At 41.4% G+C, this 26,700-nt stretch overlaps 1 protein-coding gene across 1 annotated transcript; it reads right to left on the reverse strand.

The window, feature by feature from the left end:
* Nucleotides 1-5,411: 5,411 nt before the first annotated feature.
* Nucleotides 5,412-26,357, reverse strand: lrrc2 (leucine rich repeat containing 2). The gene is made up of 10 exons (XM_034118487.1): nucleotides 26,291-26,357; nucleotides 23,846-23,985; nucleotides 22,024-22,139; nucleotides 21,240-21,310; nucleotides 21,013-21,169; nucleotides 12,148-12,284; nucleotides 10,599-10,744; nucleotides 9,594-9,746; nucleotides 8,855-9,030; nucleotides 5,412-5,819 (listed from the first exon to the last, which is right to left on the reverse strand). Exons 2-10 carry the CDS (start codon nucleotides 23,980-23,982, stop codon nucleotides 5,770-5,772), a joined length of 1,143 nt encoding a protein of 380 aa, XP_033974378.1. The 5' UTR covers nucleotides 23,983-23,985; nucleotides 26,291-26,357; the 3' UTR covers nucleotides 5,412-5,769.
* Nucleotides 26,358-26,700: the final 343 nt, after the last annotated feature.

Here is a 26,700-nt window from a genome sequence, read left to right on the forward strand (position 1 = left end):
GACATTTTATTTAGTATTAATAAGTATTGAGTGTAATGGATTATCTCCTTTTTATGTCTCTGCTATTTTCATCAAAATGAACAGAAACAAGCGGCTGCCTTAAAGGAAGACGGCCAATTGAAAAACTGAGGGAGAATAAGCAGCAACACCTCTGATATATAACGTTCTTATTTTGTATGTGATAAGCGATCAATCCATTTCTGAAATTCTTTCCATTTCAAACTCACATCCTCCTACAGTCCAAATTATTGTAAAAGAAACACATGCTGCGTTTAAAGTCCTATCTGATGTGTGGGAAACCTTAGTTTCACAGGTCTCCGTTACAGACGTTACAAAAGTAACCAAAATGTTACATTCGATGTCAGTTCATAGCTGGCGTTTTTAATTCAACATGACCTGAATGCAGCATCAAACGTGGTTGTGGAAACACCCGAGGGAGATGATGGTCTGTGTCGCTTCATGAAGCACAATCACGTTACAATTTGTCTGATTCACGTGGAAGAGTTTCTCAAATTCAATCTTTAAAACATGCAATTCTTTTTTGATTTAAGCTCTCAATCGATCCAAATAGTTTTCTTTCGGTTTTTAAATCTTCAATATTCTCATGTTTCTCTCTTTCTCAAAGATGATGTCAAAAACAGAAGTTGGACCTACAGTATATTTTTCTACAGTCAATCTGAACCAATCAAGATCCCAGAATGCATCAGTGTTTTTAGCTAGTTCTCCTCCCGTCTGCTGTCCGGTCTTTGCGTTGCTGCTGCATTCACGTCTCATGGGAAAACATGGACAACACTCCCTGCGCGCGCTGCTAACATGGATCCATGCATACAACTGCAAATGTCTTTTTAGATCTTGTTACCTGAAACTGAATGTCATTGGTCAGCAGTGGGACATTTGAATGAGTATATTTCACCGTATTTAAAACATGTCATGTATTGCAAGTGTATTTGATCATGGTTATACTTATCCAGATGTTTAGACTTTTAACACGCCAGAGCTTTTGTAGAAAAACACGATACACATTTTAGAATAATTCAAATAGGTAATGCTTTGGTAGCAACACTTTCAAACAAACTTGGATGTACTTCTCTTAGAATTAAGTGTTACTCCGTGTTGAAAGGTGTGAAGTTCCACTTTCCGATGGGACGTGAAGCGACAACATGGCCGACAGTTGGAACTCACCAAACTGATGATGGCTCTGTTTTTGTACGTCGCCATAGTTACTGAATATCTTTAAGAGGACTAAGAAGACTTTGATTTGAGTTCATGATCATTATTCAAACTTCCTCCTTCTTCCTCTTCCTCCTTCTTCCTCTTCCTCCTTCTTCCTCCCCCACTCCTCTTCCTCCTTCTTCCTCCCCACCCCTCTTCCTCTTCCTCCTTCTTCCTCCCCACTCCTCTTCCTCCTTCTTCCTCTTCCTCCCCCACTCCTCTTCCTCCTTCTTCCTCCCCACTCCTCTTCCTCCTTCTTCCTCCCCACTCCTCTTCCTCCCCCACTCCTCTTCCTCCTTCTTCCTCCCCACCCCTCTTCCTCCTTCTTCCTCCCCACTCCTCTTCCCTCCTTCTTCCTCCCCACCCCTTTTCCTCTTCCTCCTTCTTCCTCCCCCACTCCTCTTCCTCTCCCTCCTCTTCCTCGTGTACATGATGCAGACCAGTTGCTGATGCTGCACTTGAGTGTCTCTGAACGTGTGCCTCTAATCATTCTTCATGTTCATATCAGTTTTGATATAAACTAAGAGACGTTGAATGACGTCTTTGTGTTGTGCGTTTGCAGTTTCTTTCTTTGATCTTAAGAACATCATTTTGAATAATATCTATAATAATAATAAAGAGAAATGTATGGAATTTGAGCTGTGTGCTTATTTGTTTTCATTTGGGGTTTAATAACTGTCAGTGATCCAACACAATCTTAAAGGAATATTTCTGACATTTTGGTTATTGTTTAAACAGTTATTGTTTTGCTTGAAAAACAATCAGGTTTTTGAAAAATAAAATAATCTTAGTTTACAGTTAACTTAGAAAATTAGACAATGTGAACATCAAACCTTTCTAATAAATATACTGAATATATATAGATTTTAGTTAACACATTTTTAACATTAAGATGAATGTTGCTTGCTTCTATAAATAATGAATAATAACATTAGTTTTACATTTGGGTAAATTCATATTTGCTTCAAAACAATCAGATGTTTAAGAAATGTTAACTAATCTTTCTTGCAGTTATTAAAAAAACGACAAGGTGAACAAAGAACGTCTCAAACATGTATTACATCTGGAATAAAAACAGAAAAACACACTCAACACATCAAAGCCTCACACACAATGATCAGTTATACAACTAATATCAAATAAAAAAACGTTTTTGGAGAAGCCGATGGGAATAAATTCATTAATGTGTTTGTTGCTATTTTTATTATAAATAATAAATAAACTGAATTTATTCTGATATAGATTTTTTGATGTCACTGTTTGGTCACATTTACACCTTCAACCATAAAATATAGTTTATCCCAAATATCATTTACAATACTAACAATGGTTTACAGTGAAATGTAGTGGGGTATTGTCACAATGTTTTTGGGAACATTGATTTTGGAATGAGTTATTTATTTTTTAAAAGCAGAAAATATTTTAAAAACACTCAAACATGACATTTATTTCAGCAGCAATTCATGAAATAAATGTTCTCTCTGTATACCTAAATGTGTCTTTCAAAAACATGATCATGTGACAGAATTCTTATTTTAACAAGCTTGTAGTATCAATTACAAGTCTTTACTTCTTTCTATTTGATCTAAAAATGTAACTTTGAAAACATTGAATTATCACACATTTTGGGGGTTTCTCTCTCCTGTAGTGGTTTGTATAGTTCTTGAGTGTTCTTGTGCTTCTGCAGCATTGGCCTCCTTTGTGTGCTTCCGTAACATGATGACATCACTATATAACACTTGAGCTTTTATTGGCTAGCACTCCAACACATTGACACTAAATACTGATATACACATGAAAATGAGCAGAATATGTCCCCTTTCATAATCATATCGCCTTTCCCTCTGAGAGAAACACAGAGACTTCAGAGATTGAGGCAGGAAGTTAGCAAAATAGTGTATCGTTAGCTAATGTATTTCATTAGCATGAAATGACGTAAAGTGACTGAACGTAATGTGAATACAAATTAAATACATGATCTTTACCATGAACCTGAGTCCTGTCAGATAGACTTAACAATGAAAACAAGTCCCATAATCCCACGCTATCTAACATCAACAGTTTTTTAACCCTCCTATTGTCTTCGTTTCCCCCCCTTACTTTGGTGTTCGCGGTCAAATTTGACCGGTCCCGTTTTAACTGCTATTACATTAACACAAAAACCTTTAATCATAACCACATTTCATTGAACACACTTTCAAACTGTACATATTGTATCAGACTACTGGTATACATGAAAAACTGCAGTACATATACAAAGAACAGACACTGAACATGTATTGCGTGTGCCAGGTGTGATCCATGTGGGGGGAGGGGCACATAAGAGCGGGAAATGTGTCAAGTTGTTCTGTGTGTGTGTGTTTGTGAGTGTGTGCCAGGTGTGATTCACATGGGGGGATGGGCACATAAGGGGGACACACACATCTAGAGTGTGTGTGTGTGTGTGTGTGTGTGTGTGTGTGTGTGTGTGTGTGTGTGTGTGTGTGTGTGTGTGTGTGTGTGTGTGTGTGTGTGTGTGTGTGTGTGTGTGTTACTGAGACTGCTGCATGACAATATGTCAGCCACGGTACTCAGTGGCAGTGGAGACGAAACTGAACCCTTCCGGGTCGACACAGGAGTCAAACAGGGATGTGTCATCGCTCCAACGCTATTCTCCATCTTTGTTGCTGCTATCCTACATTTCACAAGCAAGCATCTGCCCCAGGGAGTCAACATCATGTACAGAACTGACGGCCAACTCCTCAACATCAACCGTTTCAGGGCTAAAGGTCAAATCACCACCATATCGATCATGGAGCTGCAGTATGCGCACGACAACGCCCTTGTAGCCCTCTCGGAAGAGGACCAGGGTATCCTATCAGCCTTTGCGAAAGCATACAAACAGCTTGGCCTCGCCATCAACATAAAAAAACCCAAATCCTCCACCAACCACCACCAAACAGCAGTACGCCTGTCCTACCCCCAAACATCTCCATTGACAACATCAGACTGGAAAATGTGGACTACTTCCCATACCTTGGCAGCCTCCTATCATCAAAAGCTGTTATTGATGATGAAATACACCATCGCCTCAGCTGTGCCAGTGGGGCTTTCTCAAGGCTAAGGAAGAGAGTCTTTGAGAACCGTGACCTCCAAGCAAAGACCAAAATCTTGGTCTATAAAGCTGTGGTGCTCCCCACTCTTCTGTATGGATCAGAAGCCTGGACCACATACAGCATGCACTTGAAGGCACTTGAGGCATACCATCAGAGATCCCTCCGAAAAATCCTCAGGATTAGCTGGGAGGATCGGCGCACTAACACCAGCGTCCTGGAGGAGGCTGACATTCCCACCATCACTGCCACCATTGCCCAAAACCAGCTCAGATGGACTGGCCATGTTGTCCGCATGCCTGACTCTCGCCTCCCAAAACAAGTCCTTTATTCCCAGCTTGTTAAAGGGAAACGGGCCCCTGGAGGCCAAAAGAAGAGGTACAAAGATAACATAAAAACAAACCTAAAGAAGTGCCACATAGACCTAAAAGCTTGGGAAGACAACAGACAGGGCGACCTGGAGAAACCTTGTCCGTGAGGGTGCTGCACTATATAATGATGACCTCTGCCATGCTGCACAAGACAAGCGCAGACTCAGGAAGGAGAGAGCAACCACCAAACAGGTCCAACCCAAACCCTCCACCACTACATTCCCCTGTCCACACTGCACAAGAATAATCGGGTCCAGAATCGGCCTCTATGCCCACCTGAAGACCCACAGGGACCAAGAAGGAGGACAGTCATACTCCACTACGAGTGACCGCCGATGATGATGGTGTGTGTGTGTGTGTGTGTGTGTGTGTGTGGTGTGTGTGTGTGTGTGTGTGTGTGTGTGTGTGTGTGTGTGTGTGTGTGTGTGTGTGTGTGTGTGTGTTTGTGTGTGTGTGTGGTGTGTGTGTGTGTGTGTGTGTGTGTGTTTGTGTTTGTGTGTGTGTCTGATCTGATCCGGATGGTTACTAATTCCTTTTCTTTATGGCGGGAACACCATGGGTGTTTCAAAGTTGACTAAATCATCCAAAATGCAATGAAAGTGGTGATCAGCAATGTTATATGTTCAAATGTCTCCAGTGAAGGATATCATAAAGTCTTAATGCAATCGAATGTAAAACAAAAAAGGTTATGATTGATGAAAGTAGTAAATCTGTCAGATTTGACCCGAAGAGAACAGGAGGGTTAAGCGGACCTAGCGGCAGAAGTCACATCCTGGTTCTTTTGTTAATGACTCAACATCAGCAGTTACATTTCTCACTTAATTTTTCATCTTTTATTTCTTTCGTATGGATTAAATCGGCTTCCATAACACAACATGATCAAACATCACAGCACTCTGAAGTGAAAGATGTTTCTGATTCTCAGTGAGTCAGAGCTGCTGCCTGCTATCTATGAGTTTCTATTTCTTCTATAAGACCCATGAATGAAAGTGTTTTTGTTTGATTTTCTATAGCTGCTTATAAAGAGCACCCTCCAATGATCTTCAATTCACTCAAATGGTGACAGACTGTCAGCTTCATCTTCCTCCTCCTCCTCACAGCAGGCAGGAGATGGAGACTTTGGTGGTAGATTCAGGGACGGTTTCTGGTGTGGGACAAACAACGAGCTGATTTATGAGATCATCTGCCGTCAATTTAAACTGAACTTTAAACGTTAAAATGAGATTTAAAACATTTGGAGCTACTGAAACACTCAAATGTATACAAAATGTAAAATTAGAAATGAAAAAGAAAAATTACACAATTTACAATATACACATCCTGTAACAGTTCTGAGAGCAGCCAGGTATATATTGCACAGTTATTAACGGCATATATATGTATTGCACATAGTTGGTATTTAACAACAAGGGGTGTTATAGCATAGTCTAAGTTGTTATATGTGTAGGGGTCTACTACGGTGGCTGAGAAGTGCAAAAGAAAATTAAAAAGTGTGAAACACTTTAACAAAGCTTGAGACAAATTTACATTTTATAAAACAAAATTACATTTTATAAAACAAAATTACATTAGCGAAACATTTTTACAAGAACTGAGACACATTTACAAGTCCCGAAACACCCGATTATTACGCCTTATTATTAGGGCACTCCGACAGCACTGATCACTACATCGAGATTAAGATTAAACACATTTATTTCATTTGGGAACTCACACACATATACATATGGAGTTGGCCAGATGTGTGTACATTTCTGTTCATGGTCAGCTCGCCCACTCTGTTCTGATTAGTCAACCACCGTTACAGCGGAACATCAGTGTCTATGTTTTACAATGGCGTTTGATAGCAACCAGAAAATGACACCAGTAATGACAAAAAGATGAGAATGCTGCGTGGGGTCTGGGTGCCGTGTTGGTGGGACGTTGCGGGGCTCGCTGCTCAGCCCTTTGAGGATCGAGGAGCGGACATTGTGAGCTGGATTACTGGTGTCGTTTGCTGGTTGCTGCGTGGGGTCTGCGAGACAGCGAGACACCGCGGAACTCAGCCTGAGCACATACACACACTCACTGCCTGAGTGTTTGTGTGTACGGAGCTCCATGGAGCACCGCGGCTGAGAAAAGATAACGCCGGGATTCCGTCGGGTCCGTCTGCGCCACGTTACGTCTGCGCCGCGGTTTTGTTCCGACCTCCTCCAGCGTCAAACCCAAGCCCCCAGGAAGTGCGCCGGACTCAGATGAAAATATTCGTGCTGGCCAAACGGCGGTACTACACTTCCTTTTGGTTGCCAGGCCCGGAAACACTTTTTCCCATTGACTTACATTGGGAAAGAGTGGTCTGTAAATCGTTGGATAATTTTTTTTAAACTAAATAAACTACCCAGTATGAACACTTGTATAGCCCTTATTAAAAACATTCGTTTCTCAAGTTGTAAAAATGTGCTAATAACGTTATTCTGAGAGTTATTTCCCTCTGCATTATGAACGTGCATCTAACCCACGGGACCGCGCCGCCCGGCACGTTCATGTTACGTGTTCAGCAGATCTTTACCCATGGATGCACAATAAGAACGGACCCATATCGCCTTACTGCCAGCCCACGGAGCTGTACTAATGGATATATTGCACATGTTTGCTGTAATTCATCATTTGTAAAATATTATACTACATGGGCTGTATGATTAAATCTTGTACCGTAAATGTTGTATTAAATAAAGTTAATATTACCGACGTAGATTAACGTCCCTGTAGCTTCTTATTGCACTAAGAAGCTTATTGCACTGTATATATATATATATATACAGTGCAATAATTCTTTCATGCTAAATGAAGCTCTGTTGCTTGGATATCACTAGATCCTGTTACAGCGTAATATAAAAGTACATAACGATTGATGTGTAAATTAGCATAATTACTAGCTAACCGCTAGCTGCTAACTGCCACCTCGTTAATATCAAATCTATCATAATAACAAACCATTGCCATGCTGTCATGAACGTGTGGTGCTGTTACGTGTACGCAAATTGACGTGCTTGATGTGAACGAGCATTTTGGGGGGCATGGTTAAAGTTGCGCATGCGCTATGAGCGCACATACGGGTACTTCTCAGGCATGCCGGGTAATCTGTGACGTTTCGCTCTCTCAAAAGTTGGGCCATTTTATGATCATGCGCGAATGAGCAACTCTCATAGGAATGAATGAGGCCCCGCCTCCCACGCTGTATCCAGTTCTTATTATACATCCATGGTCAAACCCCACCGGGTACGTTTCAGAAGCGGAGCGTCTTGCGTGCCGGCTCGCAGTTTTTGTTGATTTGGGCATATTTCCTGGACAGGCTACTTTATACAGACAAAGTTAATAATAATTGTAATATCCCAGTTATAAACGACATGAATCAAAGATGTGTTGCTGTATTTTAGTGGTAAAAAAATGCATTCATCATCATAATTATTCTATATATATAATTTACACAGTGCCTGTAAACCGGAGGAGAACGCTGGCATTTCTCCTCCTACTTGAAAGACTACGGAGGGATAGGGTCTGCAAAATGAGTTTATTTTGGGGATTGACTGGATGCTCTGACCGGTCCACTTCCTGCCCGGCGCTATGCAACGCCTCATGTCTCGCGTCAAAAATAGAACAGCCGCGTATATTTAGCGGAGCCCAGCGCCGAGACGCTTCTGGGACGCTTCTGAGCCGTAACGCGGCGCGTCTGGTGGAAACACAGGCATTGACTAGAGTGGCCGCGATCGTTGTGCGGCCATAACGGTGGAATACGGGGGTAAGGCTGAGTGAGTGTGTGTGTGTGTGCTGAGCTCCACGGATTGGTCTATTTGGTCGGCGTTACGTCAGTATGCCCCGGAAGAAAAAAATGGAAAAAGAAAAAATCTCTAACGAGGCGTTCTGGGGCAGCATAGACACGTGTTAGAGGTTTACTCGCTACAGGGTGTACTTTGAGGGTTTGTGACTCTGCAGACCGTTTACATGCAGAAAAAGCTACATAACACAAGGGGACGGGTAATAACCAGAAAAGCATATGATGGGACCTTTAAGATGCCACGTACGAATAAACTAAACAAACAAAAAATGCAATAAGCATCAATATACAGTTTTAAAGATATACAAAATGTATTATTGTAGCTGGAGTTTACCTGATAATAATAAATGCATCTTTCCTCTCACCTCTGTCCTTCAGCGAGTTGACGTACAGCTCGATGAACTCCTTCTCTCCGCTGTCCTTCTTCACCTCCTCCTCCCTCGGCTCTCTCCACCTGTTCTTCTTCTTCTCCTTCTCCTTCTCCTCCTCCTCTTTCTTCTTGTTCTCTGCAGTCGCACGGTTGTCGCACAGTCTGATAAACCTGAGAACAGTTTCATAACATAAGCAAAACACTTTCAAAGCTTCATTCCTGTGATCCAAGCATTCCAAAAGCTCGGTCCAGTTGTCCCAAAGCCAACCTCTGATCACGTTTTGAAATATTCTGCTTCAATACACAGTAGCTGCCATTTATCCTCAAAAACAACAAGTTGTTCACTGTGGTCCAAAAACATCTGCCAGCTCTGCCTGTCTGTGTGTTTTGTGTACTTGATGTCTGTGTGATTGTGTACTTGATGTCTGTGTGTTTTGTGTACTTGATGTCTGTGTGTTTTGTGTACTTGATGTCTGTGTGATTGTGTACTTGATGTCTGTGTGTTTTGTGTACTTGATGTCTGTGTGATTGTGTACTTGATGTTGGTGTTTGTGTACTTGATGTTGGTGTTTGTGTACTTGATGTTGGTGTTTGTGTACTTGATGTTGGTGTAGTTTGTGTACTGGACGTAGTGTTTTGTGTACTTGGTGTCAGTGTGTTTTGTGTACTGGATGTCTGTGTAGTGTGTGTACTTGGTGTCTGAGTGGACTGAGGATGTGTGTGTTTTTCTCTACTTGATCTCGGGGTTCCTGCACAGTCTGGTCGGGATGGAGTTGAGCTCGTCGCCGCTGACGACGATCATCTTGAGCGTTGAGATTTTGGTGAGACAGTGAGGAAGATAAGTCAGGTTGTTCTTATGGAGGAACAGGGTGACCAGCTGCTCCAACCTACACACACACACACACACACACACACACACACCCACACACACACACACACACACACACACACACGCACGCAGGCACGCACGCGCGCGCACGCACACACACACACACAAACACACACACACACACACACACACACACACACACACACACAGACAGTGCTTCGTATTTATTTATACACAAAATGATTGTGTGGTCGTTTGAGTGGAAATGTGTTCCGCTAAATGCAGAACTAACTTCACTGAGTAAGAAGTCTCGTTCTGATTTCTAAAGGTGGGTTGTGTGCGGCTTTTATTCAAGTCAACTACTTATTTTATATATATTTATATGTGTTAGAGTGGAGAGAGAGAAGTCAAAATAGAAGGAAGGGACATTTGATCCAAAAAAAAAATAGAAGGAAGGGAAAGAGACACTTTTGAACTATTCTGGAAATAAATATAAAAGATCAGTAAAACACTGACATAAAAGTATTTTTTTGCACATCTTAATGATTTCGAAATATGTGTTGAATTAATTGCTAAATGTAAAAACAACTGTAAGAAAAAAACTCTACAATGAAAAAAAAGTTGACTTTAATTCAATGCATTATGTGAACAAACTTCACATAACTGTATTAGGTTAGTTGAAAGCAATACAATTAAGCTGAAGCTAAAATGTGTATTTAAACTGAATAATATTGCTTTCAACTAACCTAATACAGTTATGTCAATCGGTTAAATCGGTTGACATAACCCATTTAATTAAAGTCAACGTTTCAGTTTTTTCAGTGTAAGCTTTGATGACACTTCTGAGACATTTCCAGTGGATGTCCAGGATCATGTTGCTCAGAGTAATCAGATTCCAGGTGGTGGTCACCTGTCCATGTCCTGCGGCAGGTCGCCCAGGCGGTTGTGGCTCAGGTCCAGCAGCTGCAGAGAGCTCATCCTCAGAGCACAGATGGGGATGGATCTGAAGGAGTTCTCTGCGATGTCCAGGTGAAGCAGCTGCTTCAGGCTGCTCAGCTGACACAGTGACATCACCGTCAACGCACAACCAACACTCACCCAGACATGATGACAAATGAAGCTCCGAACAATCCCTGTACTGACTTTTTAACTGATTGATAGCAGTGATGTAAAGTAACTAAGTGCATTTACTAAAGTACAATTTTGAGGTACTTCTACTTTAATTGAGTATTTCCGTTTTATGCTACAATTCAGTGGTAAAGCATGTACTTTTACTCCACTACATGTATTTAATCCCTTTAGTTACTTTACAGATGTGGATGAATGATGTGAAATATAATCAAGTGTTAAATCAGACTTTAGTTCCACCTGGAGTAAATTCACAAGCTACCCTGCAGTATACAAAGTCATTCAAACTAGCTGCACCTTTACCAGCTTTGAGAACACTTTCATGATCAATCATTATAAAACATATCATATACATTATTCTGAAATGGACCAATCTGCACAATGACTACTTTTACTTTTAGTACTTTAAGTATATTTTGATTTGAGAAACATTTTGACTGCAGGACTTTTGCTTGTAACAGAGTATTCCTACACTCTGGTACTTGTACTTTTACTCGACTACAAGATCTGAGCAATAGCCGCGGGAAGTAGGGGTGCTGGAGGCGGGGCTGCGAATGGTGTACATTTGAAAAACGTCATGTTACCGTTGTTGAAATCTCTCCCCACTTTTGTCCCCACCCCCTAAGTAAAATGACTTCCCAGTTCCCGCGGCTATGCTCGTGCATGACGAGTCTGGATCATGGATGTATGGTCTGGATCTCTGGATCTGCTATACGGTTACGGCTCTGAGTCCCCACGACTCACGAGTCTGCAGGAAGTGAAGGAAGTTCCCTTGATTCAGTGAGTCAGGATTTGCGAATCTGAGTCTGCTGTTGACTCGTGCATGATGAGTCTGCCTGGATCTCTGGATCTCTGGATCTGCTACGGTTACGGCTCTGAGTCCGCACGAGTCTGCAGGAAGTTTCACTGATCCGCGTCCCCTCCCCTGAGCCAAACGATAACTTCTGGCAGCTATCCTACTTGCTAAAGGCTAGGCAGATGGACTGGGGTACGTTGTAATGTGATTTTACATGTTATAAGGAGGGTAGCGAGTGACGCAATTTATAGTTTTAATTTGTACGTCACCAGGTGTGGGACTCAAAGGACTCGGGTTAATGGAGAGGGGAGACTCATCACGACCAGCTCATTGCTAGGATCCGGGTTAATGATCCGGATGAATCAGGACTCACCCATCTCTAGCAGGGATGGAAAAGGTGGTAAAAAGGTTCTGATTAACTAATTTTAGTTCCGGATTTTTTTGGTGTGAACGCAACATTTCTGAACTATATCGGAACTAAAGTGGGAAAAGTACTGCGGTGTGAACGCGCCTAATTGCATCCTCCTGGCCTCACCTCGAACGGCAGCTCGGACAGGTTGTGGTTTCCGGTGAGTTCGAGTCTCTTCAGGTTCTCACAGTCTCCAAGTTCTGGAGGAACTCGGGACAGACGATTGTAGCTGACGTTTAATTCCCTCAAACCCGTCAATTTACCTGAGGACAGAAGAGACTGTTTCAAGTTATGAAAGGGCTTTTCTTTCCTCACCTGTCCTTGTTCTCACCTGTCAAAACACTGTTCCTCTATAAAATGTTACAAACAACGCCTAAGACCATTTATCTGCTGCTTTGTAGCTGCTTTGTCCTGTGTATTTGATATCCATGTATCTGTTGTATCACCTTATTTATTGTGTTTTGTTTCGGTCACAGTGACGTTCAACATCTCTATTGCATAGGAATCAAAGCAGGTGTAAAAATCAATATCCCCCTCACTAACACAATCACACACACATACATACACTTTCCACAATCATTTCCTTTCTTTTTGAACATTTCATTGTTATTTTATTGTTGAATTTATTTTTATTTTTATAATTTGCCATCACTGTTGAATCCCTATTCTTTTTAATAATTTGCCTTTTCTGCCACATCCTGCAAAGTACATTATTTGCTTTCTGTTATGTTTGTGTATTTTTAAATGATGCACTTGTTATAGCAGAATGTTTATTACAGCGTATTTCTGGTATATTCATTAATGTCACATGGTATTAAGCAACAGTATAGTGGACGGTGTTGTTCATTTGGTTTGCTGGAAGGAGGCCCATCTATAGGCAACCAGCTGAAACTCTTCACCAGCAGTTGTATACATTGGCATGTGTGGTAGCTGCTAAATAAGGTCATGAAATCTGGGATCATGTAGAACTCAGAGGATGCAACATGTATGACTGTATAAGGTTGGAACATGTCCGATTTTTCCCGATCCGATCTTTATGCAATGCATTAAGAGAAAAAAAAGGTAACAGATAACGGCTGGTCATCCAACGCGATGAATTCAGCTATCTTGGCTGTTATTTTTTTGGCCTTTCACTGTTCTGGGGCAGTTTCTCTTTCCTTTTAAAAGTCTCTGAAAGTGTCGGTTGTTTCAGTGCCGTTACCTGAGTGGCCGCTGTGTACTCGTTGTGTTGTTGTTGGTGTTTGTTTCTCAGGTGGCGTATTAGATTGGTCGTGTTGAACGTAGCTCTGTTCTTTCCACGACGCGGAACCTCCGCCTTGCAAACATTGCATCTGGCTGTTACACTGCCTTCGCTTTCAATTTTATAATACTTCCAAACTCCTGACATTTTCTCTGTCCCGACTCCCGAGGCACCAGCTGAACGTAGCCTCTTGTTAGCTTACTGCTACTATTCAGGGCTGCCAACATTTGAGTTCAGCTTGGAGTGAGATTTATTTTTTTTGGTGAACCGAAAAAAGAAACGTCCATGTGTACAGTGTTACAAATGTATTGAACAAGTACAAACTAGGGTTTCCCATTAATGTACCGGGCGCTACAGTGGAGTACGCACATACACAGTGTACCCGCAACTCTTACAATGAAGGCTCGATAATCAGCTCACAGCATATAAAATGGCATATAGGTGTAAGCAGGGGTAAAGTGCTATTTTATAAGTGGGGGTGGTCCTCACCTCCTCTAGGGGGGTCCGGGGGCATGCTCCCCCGGGAAGATTTTTTTTAAAAATATTGATGCATCAATCTGGTGCACTTTGAGAGCAAAATGAATTTAAGGATACATCTCTCAACACCCATATGAAACACAACTTTAAACAGATTTTCTTTTTCTTTATGTAATTATTAGGGCTATACTGGCACTTGTTAGCATTAACTTTAATTAATTAAAAAAGAACAAAAGAAAATATTTTTACTTTACCTGTGGCGCGAAAATATCTTATAATATATTCTCCTTACCTTCTCTTATTCTTCTCATCCTCCTTCTCCTTCGTCTTTGCTCAGACCCCCGGTATACCCTCGTTACATCCAATCAGTGTGCAAATACCGTACAGCCAATCACAATGCGTGACGCTGTCCAGGTTGCTAGGCGGCAGTGCTACGGACCGCGGGTGTCAGGTGACGCAAACAGGAAGTCCTCCGTAAGCCTGACCGTCTCATTTCGTAGACCGCTCGGTTTGCTGTTCCTTCACTTTATTTTTATATTTATATACATTTGTTGTGAACGAAAACTGAGCGTGAGGAAAGGCATGTGTTGCGTGAGTGCGTGAGATATGTGTTAATTGCGTGACTCTCACGCTCAATGCGTGAGTGTTGGCAGCCCTGCTACTATTAGACACTGCGCCCTGCCCACTCTGTTGCCAGATTTGAGAGAAATAAGCAACCAGAGGCCTGTACTACGAAGCTGGATTTTCGCTTAGCCGGCTAAATTCAGGGAAATCTCGGGCTTTCCGGTCCTACGACGCTGGTTCTCTTTTTAGCAGGCTAGATTTCCATGGTAACTTATGCTGAGCGGCAAACCTGCTCCGGAGCAGGGGGCTATACTACGAATCAAGATTTTCATTTAGCAAGCTAACTTCAGGGGTTTCCGGTCCTACGAAGCTGGTTCACTTTTTAGCGGGCTAGATAACTTATTCTGAACGGCTATCCTCCGGAGCAGGATAGGTTCCAGGATAAAAGCACTGCCTGCTGACCAATCAGAGCTCAGTGTGCGGAGTTCAAAGCGATCAATTCATATGACAGGAGGAGAAAGGAAATACAGTTTAAACTGCCGTTGCAGGAAAGACGACCGGCCAAAATCACCGACTGTGTGAACGTGAAAATGAATAGAATATCACCTCCCATCTTCAGAGCAATCTGACTATTATAACATTAGCGTTAAGAAAGCTTACTTAAATATCTGCCACAACATAAGTAACCTACAGTCCGCGGCACTGTGAGTGCAGACGTACCCCATTATCATTCATATCACATGATATCACATCTTAATGTATCATATATTTCCTTATCTGAGTCAGCTTCTTGAGCCGTATCTGGCGTGCAACACTCACAGTCAGGGGTTAAGTTGGGATTTGATATGTGGGGGGGCTCTGTATGGAGGTGCGAGAGGGGCGGAGGTCGAGGATCTCATTATTTGACCTTAAGGGATATACACTGTGGCCCTAAAGCAACTGCTCCATTATCTGTATCAAATGCACACATTGATGCCACCAAATGTCACAATAAAAATATAAAGTAGGCTACTACAAATAAACTGGAATTCATTACATCTTAAATTATTAATATATATATATACACAAAAAACACAAATATCCAACCTTCAAATTGTTTTTTTAAATCAACACTACTCTGCACACTTGCTAAAGAACATTTGTGTGGAAATCTCAATTCATTTGTAGGACTGCGTGAGTATAGCCAAAAGTATGGGAGTAAATCTCACTGTAAACTATTTAATCATCACCAATTCTGTGTTATTATGACCGATCATAACTCAGATTTATGCAGACATACATTTAGCATGGTGTACAGGGCCGGTTTTTGGCATAGGCGACATAGGCGGTCGCCTAGGGCGCCAGATCTGGGGGGGAAAAAAACCTTTTTGACTGTTTGCGCTCATCCTAATTTTCAGCCTTGATGTAACAACATTCATAATTAAGTAAAGGTAACACCCTTTTCACCCCGGTTACACTTTTCATTTGCCCTGTACGATGGGCGCTGTAAGTGATGAAATGGGGGGGTGTTGGCTTATCAGGCGCCCGCAGCTCACAGCCAAAGTGGGCGTGGGAGCGAGCGAGAGAGATAAATGCAATTTATGTAAACAAATATTTCCAAGGCACTCGTTTATAATTATTTGGATAAACAGGTTTGAAATCATTTCAATGTATACTATAGGACAGTAAACCAAAAATATCGTTTAAAACTTGAGATATAAAAATATGCATAAATACATTTTAACTAGGTAAAATAAGATATGAATGAACAACAAAAATAAAATAAGTTACATTTATTTGTTATTGGCTATGGTAGGTTATTGGTTATGTTCACATATTTGGTTATTAAAATGTAAACCGATCTTTTTAATATGGTTGTTTAGAGTTGTACCCCCTAGATCTAGTCTCTAGTAATGTGTGCTTAAAGTGCACAAGATTGAAGCATTTTACTTTACATTTTCAAACATTTCTTCCCGGGGGGGCATACCCCCGGACCCCCCTACAGGATGTGATGTCCACACCCCAATTAAAACATGTTCATACAATACTGAATACATTTGAAGCCTTTTGATGTATATTACCTATGTCAATAAGTTTCAGTTTTTGGAGTGTATTTGTCTTTTGAAGAGATTTTTCATTTATTCTTTATATATTCTATTGTGTATTGCTGGGATACTTTTATCTTTTCTACTGAACGATTGAAGTAAATGTGGGAAGCGTTTAACAACAGCCATTTACTTCAAAGATTTTTCTCAATGTTATTCTTATTTTTGTTAATGCTGGAAGAATGCCAGAAAAAAAGACATTCTCTTCAAGAATAAAAAAAAAACATGACATTAGTAATTGTGATAACAAATTAAACAAGTTCTGGGGGGCGCTGCGCTGGTATAGCTCCGGGAGGGAAAAAAACCTTTTTGACTGTTTGCGCTCATCCTAATTTTCAGCCTTGATGTAACAACATTCATAATTAAGTAAAGGTAACACCCTTTTCACCCAGGTTACACTTTTCATTTGCCCTGTACGATGGGCGCTGTAAGTGATGAAAGTGGGGGGTGTTGGCTTATCAGGCGTCCGCAGCTCACAGCCAAAGTGGGCGTGGGAGCGAGCGAGAGAGATAAATGCAATTTATGTGAACAAATATTTCCAAGGCACTCCTTTATAATTATTTGGATAAACAGGTTTGAAATCATTTCAATGTATACTATAGGACAGTAAACCATCGTTTAAAACTTGAGCGATATAAAAATATGCATAAATACATTTTAACTAGGTAAAATAAGATATGAATGAACAAAAATAAAAGTTACATTTATTTATAGTTATTGGCTATGGTAGGTTATTGGTTATGTTTCACATATTTGGTTATTAAAATGTAAACCGATCTTTTTTAATATGGTTGTTTAGAGTTGTACCCCCTAGATCTAGTCTCTAGTAATGTGTGCTTAAAGTGCACAAGATTGAAGCATTTTACTTTACATTTTCAAACATTTCTTCACACACACACACAGCACACACACACACACACACACACACACACACACACACACACACACACACACACACACACAACACACACAACACACACACACACACACACACACACACACAACACACATCTCCACACACACACACACCGCTGCAGACTCTGCACGAAGGAGCCGCGGTGCTGCAGCTCCTGATCGGAGCAGAGACACACGTTCACTAAGCGGAAAAACTATATCATGTCACAGAGATCTGCTATTTTAAAGTAAAGTCAACACATATCGACCCTAAATAAAGTCTATATTAAGAACGAGAGATGGTTTAATATATGGCTTAAACAAATGACAAATGAGCGAGGGTGATGACGTCAGAGCATCGTCCTATGTGCCGGGGCTGAGCCCCGGACAGCCCCGGCCCAATTAACCCCTGCTCACAGTGTCACATACTGTATGCAGAAGTATTATTTTAAGCAACACATTAAGTTGACACTCGAGTCAAATGTAATTAAAGTCAGATCCACTCGTGTCGGGGCAGCAGTGATATCATAAAACTGTTAATGAACGTATTCAAACACTTTTTCTTTCACCAGCAGTATTCACCTTGCAGGTGCAGCTATGTGGCTTTTATCCTGGATAAAGTGTTTAAGTCATGGATGTTTAAAGTTTAACGTCTTCATATTTGTCTAATATTAGTTGACTTTTCATTCAGGAAATATATGACGCGCTGCGCTGTCAGTACACGGCTTGTCCATGTTTGTGATTGGTCGAATGCTCCAAATACCACCCCTTTTATGTGGACGCGCACCTAACTAGATAGGACACGGCTGGTTTGCGGTCGAGGTGATAGCCAGCGTCGTAGGACAGTTTAGCGAGAGCGTTTTTTTTTTTTTGGATTTAGTCAGCCGGATAACTCAAAACATATCCAGGATATGTTGAACTAGATTCGTAGTATACCCCCCAGGTTAGGTGGCAGGCTAAGAGATCAACTCAGTGAAAGCACCGCCTGCTGACCAATCAGAGCTCCGTGTGCGGAGTTTAAAGCGATCAATTCATATTACAGGATAGAGGAAATACAGAAAAACTGCCGTTGCAGGAAAGACGGCCGTGAAAATTAATACAATATCCCCTCCCATCTTCAGAGCAATCTGACTATTATAATATTAGCGTTAAGAAAGCTTACTTAAATATCTGCCACGACATAAGTAACCGGATCAGAGTAACATTACGTACAGTCCGCGGCACTGTGAGTGCAGACGTCGATGTGTCCCATTATCATTCATATCATATCACATCATAATGTATCATATATTTCCTTATTTGAGACAGCTTCTTGAGCCGTATCTGGCCGTGCAACACTCACAGTGTCACATACTGTATGCAGAAGTATTATTTTAAGCAACACATTAAGTTGACGAAACACTCGAGTCAAATTCTCCTAATTAAAGTCAGATCGTGTCTTGGACGGGGCAGTGATTTCATAAACCTGTTAATGTACACATTCAAACACTTTTTCTTTTACCAGCTGTATTCACCTTGCAGGTGCAGCTATGTGGCTTTTATCCTGGGTAAAGTGTTTAAGTCATGGATGTTTAAAGTTTAACTTCCTCATATTTGACTAATATTAAAGTTCACTTTTCATTCAGGAAGTATGACGCTGCGCTGTCAGTACGCTTGTCCGTGTTTGAGATTGGTCGAATGCTCCAAATACCAACCCTTTCATGTGAACGCGCACCTAACTAGATAGGACACGGCGGCTTGAGCGATCCACTTGATATCCAGCGTCATAGTACAGTTTAGCGCCAGCGCGTATGTTTTGGATTACGCCAACTGGCTAACTCCAACATATCCAGGTTAAGTTGAACCAGCTTCGTAGTACAGGGGGGTATACTACGAATCTAGTTCAACATATCCTGGATATGTTTTGAGTTGAATTGATTGATTGATGAATTGATCGCTTTAAACTCCGCACACGGAGCTCTGATTGGTCAGCAGGCGGTGCTTTCACTGAGTTGATCTCTTAGCCTGCCACCTAACCTGGGGGGTATACTACGAATCTAGTTCAACATATCCTGGATGTGTTTTGAGTTATCCGGCTGACTAAATCCAAAAAAAAAAACGCTCTCGCTAAACTGTCCTACGACGCTGGCTATCACCTCGACCGCAAGCCAGCCGTGTCCTATCTAGTTAGGTGCGCGTTCACATGAAAGGGGTGGTATTTGGAGCATTCGACCAATCACAAACATGGACAAGCCGTGTACTGACAGCGCAGCGCGTCATATATTTCCTGAATGAAAAGTCAACTAATATTAGACAAATATGAAGACGTTAAACCTTAAACATCCATGACTTAAACACTTTATCCAGGATAAAAGGCACATAGTTGCAGCTGCAAGGTGAATACTGCTGGTAAAAGAAAAAGTGTTTGAATACGTTCATTAACAGTTTTATGATATCACTGCTGCCCCGTCCAAGACACGAGTGGATCTGACTTTAATTACATTTGACTCGAGTGTCAACTTAATGTGTTGCTTAAAATAATACTTCTGCATACAGTATGTGACACTGTGAGTGTTGCACGGCCAGATACGGCTCAAGAAGCTGACTCAGATAAGGAAATATATGATACATTATGATGTGATATCATGTGATATGAATGATAATGGGGTACGTCTGCACTCACAGTGCCGCGGACTGTAGGTTACTTATGTTGTGGCAGATATTTAAGTAAGCTTTCTTAACGCTAATGTTATAATAGTCAGATTGCTCTGAAGATGGGAGGTGATATTCTATTCATTTTCACGTTCACACAGTCGGTGATTTTGGCCGGCCGTCTTTCCTGCAACGGCAGTTTAAACTGTATTTCCTTTCTCCTCCTGTCATATGAATTGATCGCTTTAAACTCCGCACACTGAGCTCTGATTGGTCAGCAGGCAGTGCTTTTATCCTGGAACCTATCCTGCTCCGGAGGATAGCTGTTCAGAATAAGTTATCTAGCCCGCTAAAAAGTGAACCAGCTTCGTAGGACCGGAAACCCCTGAAGTTAGCTTGCTAAACGAAAATCTTGATTCGTAGTATAGCCCCCTGGCCTCAGGTCTATGAAAACAAGCCCAAAAGAAGCAACACATACATGATGTTGTGTAATTTTAAACCAAAACTAAGGCCTCAGGATGACTTTACGTGAACATGGTCATTTTTGTTTTGTAACATTAAATAAAATAATTAAAATATTTTATAAAAAAGAAAATCCCGATTCCGATCTTTTGAAAATCACGTGATTGGCTCCGATCCCCGATCACGTGATCGGATCGGGACATCTCTAGTGGCAGCAGGTGATGTACTCCCCATTATTGTTTGTTTGTTGCAACAACTAAATAATAATTACTGATCAGCTATATCTGTGTTTGTGTTTTATTGATTCCTCTCTGTTTCATTCTTTCCTGTTGTGTGAGTGCTGGATCGCCACAACACACTAAACTAAAACGTTGACTTTAATTAAATGTATCATGTCAACATATTTCACATAACTGTATTAGGTTAGTTGAAAGCAATAATATCAAGTTTAAATGAAAAATAATAGGTTCAACTTAATATTGTTGCTTTCAACTATCTTAATAAAGTTATGTGAAATGTGTTGACATTTAATTAAAGTCAACATTTCAGTTTCACACACGACTTCAGGTATGCAGGATGGCACTGAAATCAGATCTCTCTCTGAAAATGATCCATGTTTAAAAACGTGTTTGACCTCACCGATCTCAGGAGGCAGCTCAGCGATGGTGTTCTTTGGGATCTGGAGCACGGAGAGCTGGGTGAACAGAGCCAGGTACTCAGGCAGCCGACAGATCCTCGTCCCCCTGACGTGCCACTCTTTGAGGTACGTCATCCACTGCAGCTCCCTGGGGAAGTCCTGCACACATATTCACTTAATAACAGGTTTTATTACCTTTCAGACATTGTGGAATGTATTTCCAGCTTACCATCCACTGTTCACCGTCCAGCTGGAAGATCAGGCTGCTCTGCTCCCGATCTCTCTGATCCTGCTCTGCTTCTGACAGATAAACAACAGAGAGCAAAACACAACAACACAATTTAAGCAATATAGCTGTTTACCTGTGTACACCTGTAGGTCAGTCATGTTTACCTGTGTACACCTGTATGTCAGTCATGTTTACCTGTGTACACCTGTATGTCAGTCATGTTTACCTGTGTACACCTGTATGTCAGTCATGTTTACCTGCGTACACTTGTATGTCAGTCATGTTTACCTGTGTACACCTGTAGGTCAGTCATGTTTACCTGTGTACACCTGTATGTCAGTCATGTTTACCTGTGTACACCTGTATGTCAGTCACGTTTACTGTTTAGTAAACACAGGTTAACATGACAGGTGTACCAATAAACATGAGTGAAATACAGGTGTACAAAAGCAAACATTGTTTATAACAATGTTGACCTAACATGATATATATACAACACTAAACATATGATATACAAGTATACACAGGTAAACATGACAGGTATACATCTGTACACAAGTAAACATGACAGGTGTATCGATTAACATGAGTGAAATACAGGTGTACACAACTAAACATGACTCATATACAAGTATAACAATGTAAACATGACCTATATACAGTATAGGTGTATGCAGGTAAACATCACCGATATGTTTACGTATGTATACATGTATATCAGTCATGTTTAGCTGTGTACACCTGTATATTGGTCTATGTTTGGCGTAGTACATCAGTGAGTCACCTGTGCAGGGTTGTGTCTCAGTCAGTGTAGATCTCTCCAGGTAGTGATGCAGGAGGTTGAGTTCCTTGGTCTGCAGGCTCTTACAGTAGATACGATACTGCCACTGCTGGTCGATCCTAGACACAGAGAGACGTGTCAATAAAAAATCTGCAGGTTCATATCAGATTATATTTCAGAGAGACCTGACGTTCATTTTCTAAACTCATTACCTTCTTTTGAACCGCAGCACTGATGTTCTGGTATAAATAGCAATCTGTGTGTTCATATGACTAAAATCAGCCCTGACCTCTTGGTTTATGACTGACAACAGTCAGCTGTGTCTGAGTGTGTGTCCTACAATTGGTTCAAAGCTGGGTGGAGATTTGGGAACTGTAACATTTTAGATTCATGTAAGACCCCTTTTCCATCTTACTTGTTTGAGTTTTTTATTATGACCTGATTATAATGTTTATGGCAATATGTCAACTTTGACCAAGCTGTTGTTGTAGTGTTTTCTTTGTAGTTGCGATGTATTACACATCTGTGTCACTACTTTTATACGTCTTTTTATCACGTAAACTTACCTGGAAATACACAAGCACATCACTGCAACGTGGCTGCCTACTTTCGGATCATTCTAATAAATAATGCCTTAATCTCTTCTGCATTTCACTTATAGAGCCCCTGAGCTGCCCTCAGTGCTGTGTGAGCTTGACTCCTTTTAACTATAATTTGACCTACTAAAGTTGGCATTGTACATGAACATATTTCAGAAAATTACAGTTGAATTGAATACAACTAAATATAAAGGGCTTTTACAATATTTAGTTTCGAACCATTACCTTTCCTTTGCGAGGCCCGATATTACTCTGGGTCCCACATTTGTATGTTGTTATTTGTTATACTTTACTATTATACTATAGAACTCTTGCTCAAATACATAACAATAATAATGTCAATTTGTGTATGAGATATTGATGAAGAATGTTCGTTATTGGCTCAGTACAGCACAAAACATTGACTAAGCATGCAAACGCCTTGAACACCTCATGGGGAAAAGCCTACATTCAGATTTGCATGATTGGGACAGACTGTGTATGAAAAGAGAGAGACTGGAGGTTCAAGAACACCTGAGGCGGTAGGTACCGCAGAAACATCACCAAGGACATTAAGGGGTCAACAAAGGCCTTGCCGGAGCAAGGACTCCGCGGACAGAGTGGGGGCCGACCTTTCCCAGAGGAAAAATTGTGACTTATCAGAATCAGAATTTATCCCTGGGTAACTCTGGTCTTGGTTTACTTTTTTGTTAAGGTACATAGAGTTTTGCATCTTGCCCTACAGCCCTTCAGCAAGACTGCAAAGGGGCAAATGTGTCTTTGCATGTACGGATGCCAGGAGGTTCTTATCACGGATAAGGGACTACAATTCTACTGCCATGAATTTGCAAAGTTTTCCAAAGATTTTGACTTCACATGCTTGACTTGCTGCCATACATATCTCGTAGTATCTTAAAAGTAGAAAAGGCTTTAAAGGGGAGTGTTCAGCAAACAGGGCCACGGCCCTAACATAAGGGAGTTGACCCAGCACGGCTGAGGATGGGAAGGAGGATCTGGACCCTGGTCCCTTCTTCATCAGGACAGGTAGAACCAGAGTGGCCAGATCACCAGTCATGCACAGATGATAATGCATGTGTTTGATTGTTCCTTCTTGAAATGTGTGTAATGAAAGCAGCGTGTCTACCCTTAAGATGGCATTCTAACGCTTTTGAATACTGCTTTCTCTGTAACTAAACCATAACTGAAAGTGAAAGCTGACATGTTTTGTACATCCTCGATCATCTTACTTGGGAAGGGCACTTTGCTCGATCCTCTCCTGCTCCTTCTTCTGTGTGTGTCTGTGCTTCTTCACCCGGACCTCCCACATCCCTCTGATCAGAGAGACGTCGCTGACCGGGACGTCCACCTTCCTCCCCAGAGCCATCTCCTGGAAAGAACCAAGGAGAAGAAGAAGAACATTGAAAGAACTGAAACGGTTTAGTGTACACAGGTAAACATGAACATTTATTGATTTATGTATAGCTTTTATTTGCTTTTTGGGTTATTGTTTTGGTCTGATTGGTGTACGTTGATTTACAAAATTCAGGTCTAAGCATTTATTAGCAACGCTGTTGACCTCAGCTGCAGAGGATACAGTCGATCACTGAGTGGAGTAATGATGAGGATCTGTGGTTGTCGCTCCTCTCAGGTGTATTGAGCCTCAGGCCAGCTCTCTGACCTTCCACTCAGCTTATATTCATATGACTAACATGACTGCTGCTGGAGACTCACATTTCTGATGAGTCTGCATTACTACATCACAGCAAAGTTCACTCCCTGTCACACACAGCTACAAGAGCTTTTATTTTCAAAGAACGTCTGAACTTTTGGCTTAGCTATAGCAACCCTTCTGTCCCACAGGGATCTCCATCACTGCCATGCAGATGCTATTCAACTCTTACTTAACCCTCAAACTGAGGCAAAAAGTCAAATTCAAGCATTAGTGAGTTCACACATTTGTTTTAACACTGCAATGACTCTTATCATTAATATATTACTGAATGGGCGTACCAGGCCTTTAGCTACAAATGTCACTCAAAGAGACATGTACCAAAAGACTGAAAATGACCCCAAAGAAACATAAAGGACTACAAATAGACAGAAAAGGACTACAAAAAGAAAAGAAATTGGCCTAAAAGAGACAGAAAAGGCATACAATTAGGTTCAAGGTTCTTTATTGTCAATCTGACATAGCTACAGAGTAATTATGTAGTTGAAAATCTTATGTCACAGGCTTCTCCAACAATGCAACATAATAACATAATAACAATAAGAGCAAGAGCAATACAAAAATAATAATAGTTATAAAATAAAATAAAGTTATGATGTGGAATAGTGCAATAGAGTCTATATACAAGTTATTGGAATGATATATATATATATTAGGTATTAGATACATACTACTGAGTAGCAGATGAATGTTTGAAGTTGTTTCAACAGTTCAATTTTTTAACAGTCTCACTGCCCGCGGGAAGAAACTGTCTCCGAATCTTCTTGTCCTTGCCAGGATGCTGCGGTAACGTCTGCCAGACGGCAACAGAAAGAACAGTTTGTGGCTGGGGTGATGGGGGTCTTTGATAATCCGTAGTGATTTCTTCCTGAGCCGCTGGGAGTAAAGGTCCTCCATGGATGGCAGCTCCGTCCTGGTGATGTGCTGTGCAGTTTTCACCACCCTCTGTAAAGCCTTACGATCGAGGTCGGTGCAGCTGCCGTACCAGGCCGTGATGCAGCCAGTGAGGATACTCTCTATGGTGCACCTGTAGAAGGTCAGGATGCTCTCTATGGTGCACCTGTAGAAGGTCAGGATGCTCTCTATGGTGCACCTGTAGAAGGTCAGGATGCTCTCTATGGTGCACCTGTAGAAGGTCAGGATCCTCTCTATGGTGCACCTGTAGAAGTTGCAGAGTGTCCTGAAATCCATTTTGAACCTCCTCAGCCTGCGGAGGAAGAAGAGCCGCTGTCGAGCTTTCTTGGTGATGGTGGTGGTGTGAAGAGTCCATGTCAGGTCCTCAGTGATGTGGACCCCAAGGAACCTGAAGCTTTTGACTCTCTCCACCGTAGTCCCATTGATGGCGATGGGGGCGTGTCCCTCTCCCTGCTGCTTCCTGTAGTCCACAATCAGCTCCTTTGTTTTGCTGATGTTGAGATGGAGGTTGTTATCCTGGCACCAATATGTCAGGTTTTCGACCTCCTCTCTGTACGCCGTCTCGTCATCTCAATTACCACATTCAAACATACCATGACCAAAAAGAAGGACATTGTGTTGACAAAGAAACACAAAATGACTACAGAGAGATGAACAGCCTGTTCCCAGGGGCCCCTTCTCTCATACTCCACCCATTGATAATAGTCCACAGATGACTAGATCAGAAAGGATACCTCTTAGCCTTAGCATACTAAAGGTTAGCATAAGACACTGACACATTCATTGTTATTGAATGAAATGCTAACATGCTTAATATGAGGATACCAAGAGATGAAGGAGGTAAACTCAACTTCCCATAATTCCTCAGTGTCAGCTGGGTGGAATTTCATGCTGTTTCAATTTAAGAGCTGCTAATCTGGCTACATTCCACTGTTAACGAGACATATTTAATATTGTACAATATCATAATTATATAAAATAGTATCCCTGTGAGAATGAATACCAACATACCACTGAGATAAATAGAAAACATATTGTGTTTCCATACCTGTGAGTTCCTGTTAAAGTCCGGTTGTCTGCTCACTTTCACCAGCTTGTTTACTGAGATCTGACTGTGTGTGTTGTGTGTGTGTGTGTGTGTGTGTGTGTGTGTGTGTGTGTGTGTGTGTGTGTGTGTGTGTGTGTGTGTGTGTGTGTGTGTGTGTGGTGTGTGTGTGTGTGTGTGTGTGTGTGTGTGTGTGTGTGTGACACTACATGCTATTTTTACCAGTTGAGATTCGACCCCTGGTGTCGGTGTCACATGATGCCACTGCTTCACATTCAAGCAAATATCCGGAACAGTGACATCATTTTTTTCCCTGCACACATCTCCATAACATAGTGATATAATTGATGGTTTATAATCAAATTAAGAATTCGTTTTTGTATTCGGCATTGTGGGAAATGGTCACCCCGATT

This window comes from Trematomus bernacchii, unplaced genomic scaffold (assembly GCF_902827165.1).
Source record: "Trematomus bernacchii unplaced genomic scaffold, fTreBer1.1, whole genome shotgun sequence".
Classification (NCBI taxonomy): Eukaryota; Metazoa; Chordata; class Actinopteri; order Perciformes; family Nototheniidae; genus Trematomus; species Trematomus bernacchii.

Coding starts and splice junctions, on each gene's coding strand:
- lrrc2 (XM_034118487.1), bottom strand. CDS start 23,982: ATGGCTCTGGGGAGGAAGGTGGACGTCCCGGTCAGCGACGTCTCTCTG. Junction 21,311..22,023: donor TGAGACACAACCCTGCACAG/GTGACTCACTGA, acceptor TTTATCTGTCAG/AAGCAGAGCAGGATCAGAGA. Junction 9,747..10,598: donor CTGCCGCAGGACATGGACAG/GTGACCACCACC, acceptor GTGTGTGTGTAG/GTTGGAGCAGCTGGTCACCC.